Genomic DNA, 13,310 nt, shown 5'->3' with positions numbered 1-13,310 from the left:
GATCCCCTCATCACATCAGAGCCCCCCTATACACCAGGGACCCCACTATATATGAGATTTCCTCATCACATCAGAGCTTCCCTATCCATCTTAGGCTCCCTATACATGAGCCCCCCCATCGCAGAACCCCTCAGTCACTCTTCTCGGGTCCCCTGCCAGCGCCGGCTCCTCCTCTTCTCTGTCTACCACCAAAGGAAGCCGCTTCCTAAGATGGCACAAATGCGGGCTTGCTCCTGAGCCCCACTGTCTGTGTTAATAGACACAGACAGCGGGGCTTGGCTCCACCCATCGCTCCATCATCATAGGATTTGATTGACTGGAGAAGAAGCCAATGGCTCCCACTGTTGTCAATCTGCCCAGTGAGGAGGGATAGAGCCGGCAGAGCCACGGCTCTTGTGCACATCACTGGATTGAGATCGGGCTCAGGTGAGTATAAGGGAGGTTGGGGGCTGGGGAAGCAGTACACAGAAGGTGTTTTACCTTAATGCAGGGGTACCCAACTGCTGGCTCTCTGATGTGGCCTGCAACCTCCTGCTTAGGGATGGCAGGTCAGCAAGCACAGATTGCGTGTTCCCGGCTCCCACCCCAAAGCGTCAGTGTTGAGAATGGAGATGGCGGTACAGGCAGCATGCATCTGCAGTAGAGAGCATAGCTGATGCTTCCTCTGTAGCACCTCTTCCAGTCACAGGTGCAGTAATACCAAATGCACTATGTATGGGCCAGCAACAGCTGGAAATACCTGCAGGGTGATTAATGAAGTGAAGATTGTCAGTTATTTTTAATTACAACCAAATAGCATTGGGCATATATGTTCTAGTTCTGCACTGGTTACTGTTAGACATCAAAGAAATCCTGGACAGCCGCACTCCAAAAATATTAGCCTTTATTCAATAAAGTGTCATCCAAAATACAGGTAACAGCAAAGTGGAACAAAGCTTACGCGTTTCGCACTACACAGAGTGCTTAGTCATAGCTATGACTAAGCATTCTATGTAGTGCGAAACGCGTAAGCTTTGTTCCACTTTGCTGTGACCTGTATTTTGGATGACACTTTATTGAATAAAGGCTAAAATTTTTGGAGTGCGGCTGTCCAGGATTTTTTTGATGTCTGTTACAGCATTGCCAGCACCTAGACTTCTAGAAAGCCACAGGTGCACTTTGCTACATCCCCAGTGAAAGCAGCCTTAGGCCCCTTTCACATGATCGGTCCGATTGGATCTGCCTGTCCGTTTTTCAGGTGGACCCAAACGGACCCTCCATTCATCTGTGGTGGACTTATGTCTGTTTACACCTGCCTACCTCTAATCCGATCCGTTAAAAAAAAAAAAAAACAGAAGGGGATCCATCCCCTTCCGCCTAGGCAGATCAAATCAGAGGGCCCACAGAGTAGAGCGGGCACAGACCTGTCACCCGCCCACTCCACTCATTGTGGCCTGTGACCGGTTACCAAGTCGCTTAAGTGGCCCTCACTCTTTAAAAGGATGGGCATCCCTGCCTTGATGCATAGAGTGCATTAGGGTAAAAAACCTCAAGGCTTTAGAGCCACTTTCAATCTTCCCCTGAATGCTGGGGGCAGCCCTGCATGCCTCCTGCCCTGGATGAGAGTAATGCTTGGTTATGATCCTGCGACTCAGACACTATCACCATAGGAATGAATGACATGTCCTGGCCCTAGAGCATCATTGTTTGTTACGGTACTGGTGGTCCACCCACTCGAACCATGGTAACTTCTTGCGCAAACAATTGAGGGTAAACATGATACTGTGCTTGTGGCAACCCAGCAGCACCTCAGCTGAGAAACACTGGTCTAGTACATCAAGGGTTGGGGCATAGTAAAAAGAAAAAAAATAGTGCTTATTGAGCTATCCCTATACCACTGGTGACTGCATGCCGCAGATGTTAAATGTGGCTACAGACCTTAGAACAGTGGTGGTCAACCTACTTGATATAAAGGGCCTCAAGTGCAAGTAGATACAATTCTATAGAAGGCTGTCAAAGACTGCAGACATGCAATAGGAGATTATTAAAGACTGCAGATAACGTACAGGAGATGGTCACATACTGCAGACATACAACAGGACATGGTGAGAGACAGCAAACAATGTACAGAGGATGGTCAGAGACTGCACATATGCTACAGAGATGGTTGGAAACTGCAGATATGCTACATGCAATGGTGAGAGACTGCGGAAATGCTACAGGAGATGATCAGATGCTGCAGATATGCTACATGAGATGCGTGACTAAACATGCTATAGAGTTGCTGGAGTCTGGTGACATGCATCAGGAGATAGCAGGGGCGGACTGATAACTCATTGGGCCCCCGGGCAATAGGAGATTATGGGGCCCCCAGGCAATCAGAGATTATGGGGCCACACAGTATACACACACACACAGTATACAATCACACAGTATACACATACATGTACACACAGTATACACAGACAGATGTAAAAAAAAACACAGATTTATACATACTGTCCCTGGTTTTACTGAGGTTGGCAACCCTGATGGGGCCCCCTAGTGGCCCAGGGCCCTCGGGTAGTGCCCGAGTGGCTCAATGGTCAGTCCGCCCCTGGGAGATAGTCATAGATTGAAGACACATTACATGAAACTGATAGAGATCACTGCCAATACTACTCCTTGCTTTCATATTTGTGTTTTAAAATTACTTAATCTAATAAAAATATAAAATGAGAAAAGGGGTGGACAGCACTGACAAGGATCAAGTTTGGGTTAATTTAAATAAATTTAATAAACCAAACCATTGAAATACTGGAATTCAGTCTAAAGAATTTTTCCTTCAAGTGTTTGTTAACTCTAATATTTTATTCACTGCCAGCCCCTTTATTTATACAGTATAACCAGGGCTGCTCAGCCCTGACCACCGTGGTCAGAGTACGTCCCTCCATCATACGTAGCTGTCCTCTCTGCTGTCCTCTCTGCCTGTCAGCTGTATCTCTGTCTCCGCTCCACCACCCCCCCCCCGCCGCTACTATTAAATATAAAAGACAGAGACACAGCTGACAGGCAGGAAGGAGGGGGTGAGGGGGAGAGAGGTGAGCAGCCCTGGTTATCATGGTCAGTATAGAGGGGGCATAGAGGAAGTGGCAGGTTCAGGGAGGTTTTTTTTTACAGTTTAGATGGGGTGCAGATCACACAGCACAAGCACTGTGCTGTGTAGTCTGCTTTAAGGGTCCAGAATCAGAATTTTATTTTTTTTTGGTGTAACAAACACTTTCACTGGCTTGGGTAAGCACTTAGGTAAGGTCTGCACAAAAATTGCTAAAGGGCCACAGCTTTGGCACCAGGGTCTTAGAATATGGGTAGGTGTGCCCAGTTTGATATTTAGGAGATCGTGAAGGACTTCTCTGCCATTTCCACAGTTGTCCAGGAGGTTTGGTTTTGACTTCCTAACAACTCTATAGTTTGCGGTAACACATTTGTCTGCTTTTAGTTGTACACAAATTTGGACTTTTTCATGCCGTACTTCTTTCTTGTGGTGAACATGGCAATGCATCTGGTTTCCAGAAATTGTGTTTTCTTTTACCAGTTAGGTGCTTCAATGGGCCCAAACATGTAATACTGCCGATATGCAAGCACTTCAAAGACTTCTGATGATCCTTTAACTCAGTGGTCATCAACCCTGTCCTCACGGCCCACTGACAGGCCAGGTTTTTTGTATTACCTTGGGGAGATGCAGACTAGAATACTGCAATCACTGAGCAGCAAATTATATCACCTGTGATGTATTTCAGTTATCTTGCAAACCTGGCCTGTTAGTGGGCCCTGAGGACAGGGTTGATGACCACTGCTTTAACTGATTTCTGTGTCAGAGGCGTGTGCACAACATGGACTCAACCCAGCATGCCCAATGTGGAGGCATTGTCATGTGTTTTTGTATCTCTCAAAATAAGAGCAGTAGAGCTCTATATATAATAAAGGACAGAGTCTCCACCTTTGGGCCTGTGAGCGACCGTAGATGGGGTCAGCTCTGGGAGGGGCAGGACTTATCTCCAAATTGGCCAAAAATCAGGGCCATTCTATATATTGTGTGCTCACTGTGCTCAGGATTCAGGTGCTCCTCAAGTGCAATATGAAAAAGAGGATTACCTATGCCACACATCATGATGCCTGGGTGTTGGCAGTATGGATTGTTTGGATACATTGACACACTTTAAAACCACACTAAATCCACAGAGGGTTCCCAGAAGCTCACAAGATTCACTCTCATTGCTCCATCCACAGTTGCTGACTTTTTCTCCTAGTCTTCTGTCGGCCAAGTGTCCTAATCCTGTTGTCACTGTCTGACCACTGATGGCGCACGAGCACTAGAGATACATTGTCCTGGCACCTGGCTCCATTCTCATTATCTTAATGAGTGCATAAAGAAAAAAAGATTCCTAGCAGAGAGGTAAAGAAGCCTTGGCAGACGGTCTACCTGCTATGAAATGTTTTTAAGTTTAGCTCTGCTTTAACCACTTACGGACCGCCCGCCATCATTATATGTCGGTACTTTGAAGAGGTGTATCGTTGTTATGGCAGCAGCTAGCTACCATAACCCCAGTATCCTCTTCTCCAGCGGGTGGTCCGCTTTCAGATAAAGCCCTCCCGCTGCGCTCCGGTGTCCACCGCCGCTTACCTGAGCCGCCGGCAGTGGCGGAGGCGATCGGGTCCTTTCTCCTGTTAGGTATGGAGACGAGTGAGGGGAAGATGGCCCCCACCCCTCTCCATACCATTGCAGGGCGGAAGTGACGTCAAAACATCACTTCCGCCCATAGCTCTTAAAGCAACATTTAAAAAAAAATTTTTTTTAAAACAAATTGTTATTTATTTATTTATTTTTTTTATTGCATTTTAGTGTAAATATGAGGTCTTTTTGACCCCAGATCTCATATTCAAGAGGTCCTGTAATTTTTTTTCTATTAAAGTGGGAGTCCGGCGACCAATCTTTTTTTTTTTTTTCAGGTCATTGAGACACTTTGCTAATCCCAAAATAATACTCACAGTTTGGGTGTAATATTTCCGCCTCTGTCTGTTTTCGTACTGAAGAATAACTTTAAAAATGTGATGCTGGCTGTTTCCATCTTGATTTCCTGGATGCGGTGAATGCTGTTCATTCACAGCTTGTTCATACGCATGATCATTGTTCCCGCACTGAATCTTGGGAAGCCTGACACTAAGCTCCCAGGAGACAGTGAGGCGCCGGGGAAAGGCAATAAACACGCCTACTCCCATGGGAGGAGAGACAGGAAGTGCCACAATAAAGTACAATATAAAGGTAATTACAGCGATAAAAAAATTTTTCATGCGGCATTTGAACATCTATGCAATTAACTGAAGGGGGTAAGATTAAGTTAAAAATTTGAGTGGAACCCCGCTTTAAGGGACGTTTACATTCCTTGTAATAGGAATAAAAGTGACACATTTTTTTTTTTTTAAAGAAGTGTAAAAATAAAAAAATTAAAAAAAATAAATAAAAAAAAATAAAAAATAAAAGGTAAAATAAATAAGAAACGCATATGTGAGCAGCGCCCACATATGAAAACAGTGTTCAAACCACACATGTGAGGTATCGCCGCGATCATTTTAGCGAGAGCAATAATTCTAGCTCTAGACCTCCTCGGTAACTCAAAACAAAACACCAAACAGCAACCTGTAGAATTTTTTAAACATCGCCTATGGAGTAAAAGGTAAGGGTAAAAATTTGTCGCGATTCCATGAGCGGGGGCAATTTTGAAGCGTGACATGTTGGGTATCAATTTACATTATCTTTCACAATATATAAAAAAATTGGGCTAACTTTACTGTTATCTAATTTATTAATTCAAAAAAGTGTATTTTTTCCCAAAAAAGTGCGCTTGTAGGACTGCTGCGCAAATACGGTGTGACAGAAAGTATTGCAACAACCGCCATTTTATTTTCTAGGGTGTTAGAAAAAAAATATATAATGTTTGGGGGCTCTAAGTAATTTTCTAGCAAAATAAATGTTTTTAACTTGTAAGCACCAAATCTCCGAAAGAGGCTCGGAGCTCAAGTGGTTAATCAACCTCTAGAAATTGGCAATGCCACAAGGACAACAACAACTCAGGAGCCCGGTGTGGAAAATACCCCCTGCAGACCTGTCACTGATGATGAACTGATTCAAATGAAGCCAACAATTCAGTATATAAAAATGATTACCCCTTCAGGACTGGGGATTTATTTCTAGCAGATCCCTTTAATCTTACCCTATACTCATAATCCTGACTGCACACATTGCAGGCACATGTACTCAGAGACCTTCCCAGATGTGAAATCATGTTAGTGAAAGTAATTACATTTTCAAGGAAATTCACAAATGTCACAACTGGTAGCAAAATCTATTCCCAGTCCTATTTATTTTAAAGGCTCTGTATGTAAAAAAAAGTGCACATAGGCATATAAATATGCCTTCCCATGTAGCTATAGTTAGACCGGAGAGTATTTTTTGAGGAGTATAGGACCTCTGCAGACCATATTCCGACTGATGGATCCCTGGCCAAGAAACCATTACACACAATAGATTTTCATGGTTATGTAAAGGCAAAAATCAAAACTTTTATTTCAGTTCTGGATAGAGTGGGGAAGAGTTAGACACTCATTCAAGTTTTTACTGCCGTATGTGTCCCCATTAGTGAAATATACTGCTCTCTTCGTTATCATTGTCAAACTTTCCAAAAATCCAAAATAAATATTCCCTTCACTTTGGGAATATTTCCTCATTTCCTGTTGTGACTCCTAGACAAGAAGTGAAGAAAACTATTTTAAATGGGTCACAGACAGTAAAAATAACCAAACAGAGATTTTAACCCTTCCTTACACTATCCAACCCCCCCCCCCCCTTCAAAATATAGGTTTCCCTCCCTTAACCTGGACTGTAGCTGATAACTTCTGTGGAACTTCTTCCTTTGTTGCTGCTGCATAAACCTTCTGCAATATGGACAGGGTTAAACTGAATATTCATTAATGTAGAAGTGTAGAAGCCATCTTTAAGGAGACCACTTTGTACTGCTCATCTATATAATGTCTCTAATGCAGGGCGTAGCTATCTTGGCTGGGTTTGGAGAGTGGTCATTGGCTGATGCAACAGAGAAAGGGGACAATGAACTGAGCGGCTCAAGAAAGAGAACTCTGTTGTGCCACAAGTCTGCAGAATTCAGGGAGGAAGCCACTGAATAGCTAAGAGGGAGCTCCACAAGGTTGCAGTGAACGGTTAACAGTGGTGTCTGGCCAGATTTTGCTGGAGCTTTATGATGCTGTGTCACCAGGAGAAGAAGGCTGGTCAGAGACTGCTGGTGCCATCATGCTCTGTGCAATTCTACATGGTGAGGGGGCAGTCCTGGAAACAAGCAGGTGTGTGGGAAAAAGAGTGAGCTGCTGCTGCTGGATGAAGGGATCCCTGCCATAGCTGACCACAATCAGGTAAGAATTAAGATAAGCAAATACATTGAGAACCTTCCCACTGGGAGGGTGTGATTTGGATGCCTGGTGAAATCAGACTGTACTAGAGAGCACTCCTACCAAGGAAGGAAAAGAGGGACTGTTTCGGTAGGATTGAAAAACAGATATCAGCAACTTCTATTCCTGTGTGATTTGAATTTGACTTTTACTGAATCAGAGCACGTATCCGGAGACCCAGAAAAGGATGCCCTAGGACTGGTAAGAGACTAATATCATATAAGTTAAAATTTTGTCTTCTGGGAAGTGTTGTGCTTTTTTCATGGGCCCCAATTTTGCCAGCCAATGTTTATTTTTTTTTATCATTTACTGGGCAGTGGGATAAAACTGGAACTGTTATAGCAATTTAGGACTGTCTTTATATACTGTTGTTAGGCAATTGCATTACATTTCTATTTAATTACTTTTAGTCAAAATACTACAGAAGTTTAACCATATCTCGGATGGGTAATGTTATTGTCTTATTGTTTGTATAAGTACATTAGTTAAACCTCCCCTCTTTTAGGCTATGCTTGGCCTAATAAACTTTACGAAATACCTCAAGGTGTGTTGGCAAGTGCTGGGTGAGCAAGGCGAGTCATCTTCAGGTGTGCAGAGAAAACACAAAACAATTCAGTGGCTCCTTTGGGGATAGCGCTACACCTTTACATAAACTTTAATTCCTAATATTTTACTTATGGTTAGCCTGATCTGACTGTACAATGTGTGTAGAGTCAAGCTTAGATTTATTGAAACTGTGTAATAGGAGGACCTACCTAAACCTAAACTAAACCTACCTACACTTGTACTACATAGTTATTGGTAGATGTAAAGGGGATTGTACAGTCAGATTGTGGAGCGTTTTAGATACTGTAGAATCATTGGCTAGGAAATTCTGCAAGGAGCATAAACATGCACTCTTGGCTTGTCAAAATCATGCTACAGTACATGTGGTGGAACCTTCAGGCCACCATCTAATGCCTGTGGACATCTGAAATCTGGAAGCAATAAAATTACCTTGCTGGCTACAGCAGCCTATAGGATTAATGCTTTCTTGGTATAAACTGTGCTAAAAAAAGGAAATCTGATTGGTTACTTGTAGAGGGGCTTCATGTTGGGCTTTAGGCTGCAATGCTTCCACATAATAATTAGCAAGTTTTATTATTTATCCCTTAAGAATGTCTGATACCACCTCTGGTTATGATGGGCAACACTAATACATGCATTTTTTAAATAAATTCCATCTGTATCGAATGTGTTTTAGAATATGAAAGGAATCCACTATTGATAGGAACTATACTCAATTGGTAAGAACACACAAGCCCGCATGCTAAAATGTGGGTGTGGGCTTATGTCCGTGGTGTAGGGGAAGTGAAGGGGAGTGCTTTGAATTGTTACAATGCAAAGGACTGTTCACTTTTTTTTTACTTTTTAGAACTGGCACAAAATGACACTTAATTCAAGTCTATGAGCCACAGCATGTTTGCAATGCGATGTGCTGCGATGCGCTGCGGTTGAAAGCAGTGCCTGTCTGCGTTTTTACACAATTCACTGTAACCCACCCTAACACATTGTTGTGGTGTGAACCAGGCACATGGCCCTTACATGGAATCTGCATTGACAAAGGAAATAGGGGTTGATTTACTAAAGGTAAATAGACTGTGCACTTTGCCAAGTGCAGTTGTTCAAGGGCTTAGTAAATGAGGTAAAGCTTCATTTGGCAAATTATACCCAATCACCAGTAAGGAAAATTTAAAAAAAACAGCATTTTTGCTTGCATGTGATTGGAAGTCTGCAGAGCCTCTGCTCATTTACTAAGCTCTGGGGCAGCCATTCTTGCAGTATGCAACTGCACTTTGCAAGGTACACAGTCTATTTGCCTTTAGTAAATCAACCCCATAGTGTGAACAAGCAAAAACTAGCAAAAAATAAATAGACTGTTCCAGAGCTTACTAAATGAGATGAAGCCTCACACTGCAAAGAATATGCAATCACGTGCAACCTGAAAAAACCTGAAAAACCATTTTTTGCTTGAACATGATTGGATGATGGAAGTCAGCACAGCTTTCCCTCATTTACTAAGCTCTGGAGCAACTGTACTTGCAGAGTGCAATTGCACTTGCAAAGTGCACAGTCTATATGTCTTTAGTAAATGAACCCCTATGGGGGACATTTAATAAAACTGGTGCACACAGAATCTAGTGCAGCTGTGCAAAGTAACCAATCAGCTTCTAAATTCAGCTTATTCAAGTAAGCTATGACAATAAAACCTGGAAGTTGATTGATTACTATGCACAGCTGGATCAGGTTCTGTGACCCAGTTTTAGTAAAGTATTATTAAAATTATACAGGATTTATATAGCGCCAACAGTTTGCGCAGCACTTTATAATGCAGAGGGGGACAGTACAATTACAATACAGTTCAATACAGACGGGACAGGAGGGCAGTTATATTAATACATTTAAAAATGAAGATGTAATAATGTATAGTTACCACCAGATGGCACACTGGTACAGCTGCCTCCGTTCTGGCACGGCTTCCTCTCGCACGCATCGGGATAGAGCACGCAGCCGAGTTTTAATTCGGTTAATCCGACCACTTCTGCAAAGCTGCTTCTCTTGTTCTGAAGTGGCAGTTCATTGTTATTCAAGACGACGGAGTCCAAGCATCCCTGGAAGCCGCCCAAGACCTGTGTACTCCTTTTGTCGGTCAGGCTTCGGACATTTTCCACCTGCACCTGGGCTCCGAAATAAATCGAGCTGTCGGTGCCGAGGGTCTGGAAGTAGAGCGGCGCCTTGCGTCGCTCCACGTAACTATCATCCAGCGACAAGCTTGTGAAATTCCGATTCAGCTCCAGAAAGACCGAGTGCCAATTCCCATCGTTCACCGTCCGGCCAGAAATTCCCAGGATTCCTGGCCCGCTGCCACAGTCCAATTGGAACCATAACTTACCGTCCACAATCTGCGGGAGAAGAACAAAAGAAGAATGCAATGAGCGAAATCCATCGATTTATCAACTGAAAACACTCAGCGTCATGTGAGAGAGATCCCGCCTGGGCGACGGCGGATAAAAAGGAACAGAAATAGAACAAAAACGCTCAGCCACTCGGGAAGTTACATGGCGGGGAAAATAGACACTTGATTTCAGCTCAGGCTAAACCTATCTGGGTTTTCCATTATATTGCTGTATCTGCAAACCTACGGCACAAAAGACAGCCAGAACTCCATTAAAGTTATATAAAGCCCAAACTTTTTTTATTTCTAGTTTTGGATAAAAGAGGGAAGGGTTAACACCTCTACCAGTTGAGTGCTTGTTGTTTGTGCGCCATCGGGGGGGAATTTCCCTTCACTTCCCGTCCCAGAGACACAACAGGAAATTATCCCAAAGTGAGGGGCGTTTCCCTCTTAGACCCCTGTTTACGCATTTTAGAGGTAGCTGATAGGTGGCTCAGAGGCAATGGGTTTTATTTAGTAAAGGCAAATAGGCTGTGCACTTTGCAAAGTGCAGTTGCACTCTGGAAGAGCAGTTGCTCCAGAACTTAGTAAATGAGCAGAAGCTCTGCAAACTTCCATCATCCAATCATGTGCAAGCAAACATTTTTTTTTTTTTTCCTTGCGCGTGATTGGGTATTCTTTGCAAAGGGAATCTTTACCTAATTTAATAAGCTCTGGAGCAACTGCATTTGCGCATTTGCAGAGCGCACAGTCTATTTGTCTATAGTTAATCAACCCCAATGGGGGTTGATTTACTAAAACTGGAGCGTGCAAAATGTGGTGCAGCTGTGCATGGTAACCAATCAGCTTCCAGGTTTTCTATTGTCAAAGCTTAATTGAACAAGCTGAAGTTAGAAGCCGATTGGCTACCATGCACAGCTGTACCAGATTTTGCGCTCTCCAGTTTTAGTAAATCAATCCCAATGTGTCACCTCCTGAGTGCATGTTTTAACCACTGAACGCCCGCAGCACTGTGCTGCACCCGTGGTCCTGTACACTTGAATGGGTTGGCAGCAAAATGCATCAATTGTATCATTTTCGATGTGTACTAACATGACCACTGACGTTAAAGTGGTTGTAAACCCATTACAACAAATTTAACCTACAGGTAAACCTAGATTAAGGCTTACCTGTAGGTGCAAGAAATATCTCCCAAACCTAAAAGGTTTAGGAGATATTTGCAGAAATAGCGGCACCGATGTCTACGGCGCATGCGCTGTAGACATCGCGTGCAGGCGCACCGAGCGTGCCGTTTCTAACGGCGATCATGTCGTAAGTGGCGGCACCAGCATGCATGCATGGGAGTGATGTCATCGCGGCTCCGGCCAGTCACAGCGCCGGAGCCGCGATACCCGGAAGTCACTCCGGGATAGATGGCGCCGTCGGAGGAGGCAATCGAGGGCCAATGCGGGGGCTTCGATCTCAGGTAAGTAATTCATAATGAGCTAGTATGCTATGTATACTAGCTCATTATGCCTTTGTCTTGCAGGGTGTATTTATTTATTTTTTTCAGAGGCTTTACTTCCTCTTTAACAATAAAAGCAACCTCCTGCACTCAAATGTGGTGCTCAGAGACTAGTTGGTTTCTGCTGTTCCAATTCAAGACTATATGACACCACCACGCTTTGCTGCTCTCTTAGGACTGAGGATGCCCTGTTATGCACAGCACTGAAAAAACAAAAAGAGGGTGCACCAGCCTAGTGCATTAGCTTTATACACCATTTATTAATTAATAACAGCAAATCTTATACTCACAAACAAATGAGTTAACAAACCCATTAATATATTCAAAGACACAAATCTGCAGCAATTGTTAATCAGCATGGGAAGAAGCTACCCAGGTCCGATACGACCAACGTGTTTAAGGGGTAACCCCTCTTCATCAGAGCCGCTGAAGAGAAATTCCTGGCTGAGGTATTTTTTGAAACGGACAATTCCACAAGTGTCCATCTCTAGGTCCCCCTCTGTGCTCAGTGATCCTTCCGCTAACCCCCACATTATTACTACATGCACAACCCCCTACATCACATCCTGTATTGACATAGCGGTGGGTGAGAGGAGAGTAAGGCTCCGTTCACATATGCTGCGGCTCACAGCATGGGGTTCAGTGCATCCCTGTTCACCGATTCAGGTGTGAATCAGGTCTGAATTTTTGCCTGAATCTGCACTTGAATCGGACCAGAAGATGCACAGGACCCTTTTTTAATGTGGACCAGTGGCGGTGCAGAGAGGCGGTGCAAAGGGTGCAGGAGCGCCGCCCCCCCCTCTCCTGGCACCGCTCTCTCACCATAGATAGATTCATGCATTACATGAATCTATCTATGGTCGCCGCTGACACCCCCTATTCAGGCGCCAGGCACCTGAATTACAGCGGCGGGGGTGATTTTTTGAAGCACCTGATTAGAGCCGTAGGCTCTAATAGGCGCCCAAAAAGGTGAACAGTGGGCGCAATGCTGTGCGTTCGCTGTTCACTCAGCTGTGTGTTTGCAAAGTGATTTGCACTGGACCGCCTCTCAGCCAATCAGGTGCTCAGGTCTGTTACCTGTCACCTGATTGGCTGAAATGTCAGGCGCTGTGATTGGATGCCTGATAGAGAGGCCAGAAGAAGACATCAAGGAGCGTGCAGGACACTGCCGCTGACCCGCTGTGAGACAGGTAAGTGCCGGGTGATGCACACTGGCAGCATTTGATGGGGAACAGTAGCGGCAATTGATGGGCACACTGGCAGCAATTGATGGGCACACTGGCAGCAATTGATGGGCACACTGGCAGCAATTGATGGGGACAGTAGCTGCGTTTGATGGCACAGTGGCTGCGCTTGATGGGCACAGTGGCTACGTTTGATGGCACATTGGCT

General features: G+C 44.3%; 1 protein-coding gene across 8 annotated transcripts in view; it reads right to left on the bottom strand.

Moving 5' to 3' along the window:
* The window catches only part of FAT3 (FAT atypical cadherin 3), a 974,406-nt gene that overhangs the window by 40,268 nt on the left and 920,828 nt on the right, over positions 1–13,310 (bottom strand). For all 8 annotated transcript variants that reach the window (XM_073612979.1, XM_073612983.1, XM_073612984.1 and 5 more), the window contains one exon: positions 9,953–10,421. In XM_073612979.1, the coding sequence (XP_073469080.1) occupies positions 9,953–10,421 (469 nt within the window). The remainder of the gene's footprint in view (positions 1–9,952; positions 10,422–13,310) is intronic.

This window comes from Aquarana catesbeiana, linkage group LG02, assembly GCF_042186555.1.
Source record: "Aquarana catesbeiana isolate 2022-GZ linkage group LG02, ASM4218655v1, whole genome shotgun sequence".
In the NCBI taxonomy this organism is placed as follows: domain Eukaryota; kingdom Metazoa; phylum Chordata; class Amphibia; order Anura; family Ranidae; genus Aquarana; species Aquarana catesbeiana.
The sequence above is the reverse complement of the archived record's forward strand: the minus strand, read 5'-3'. Positions and strand labels throughout refer to the sequence as shown.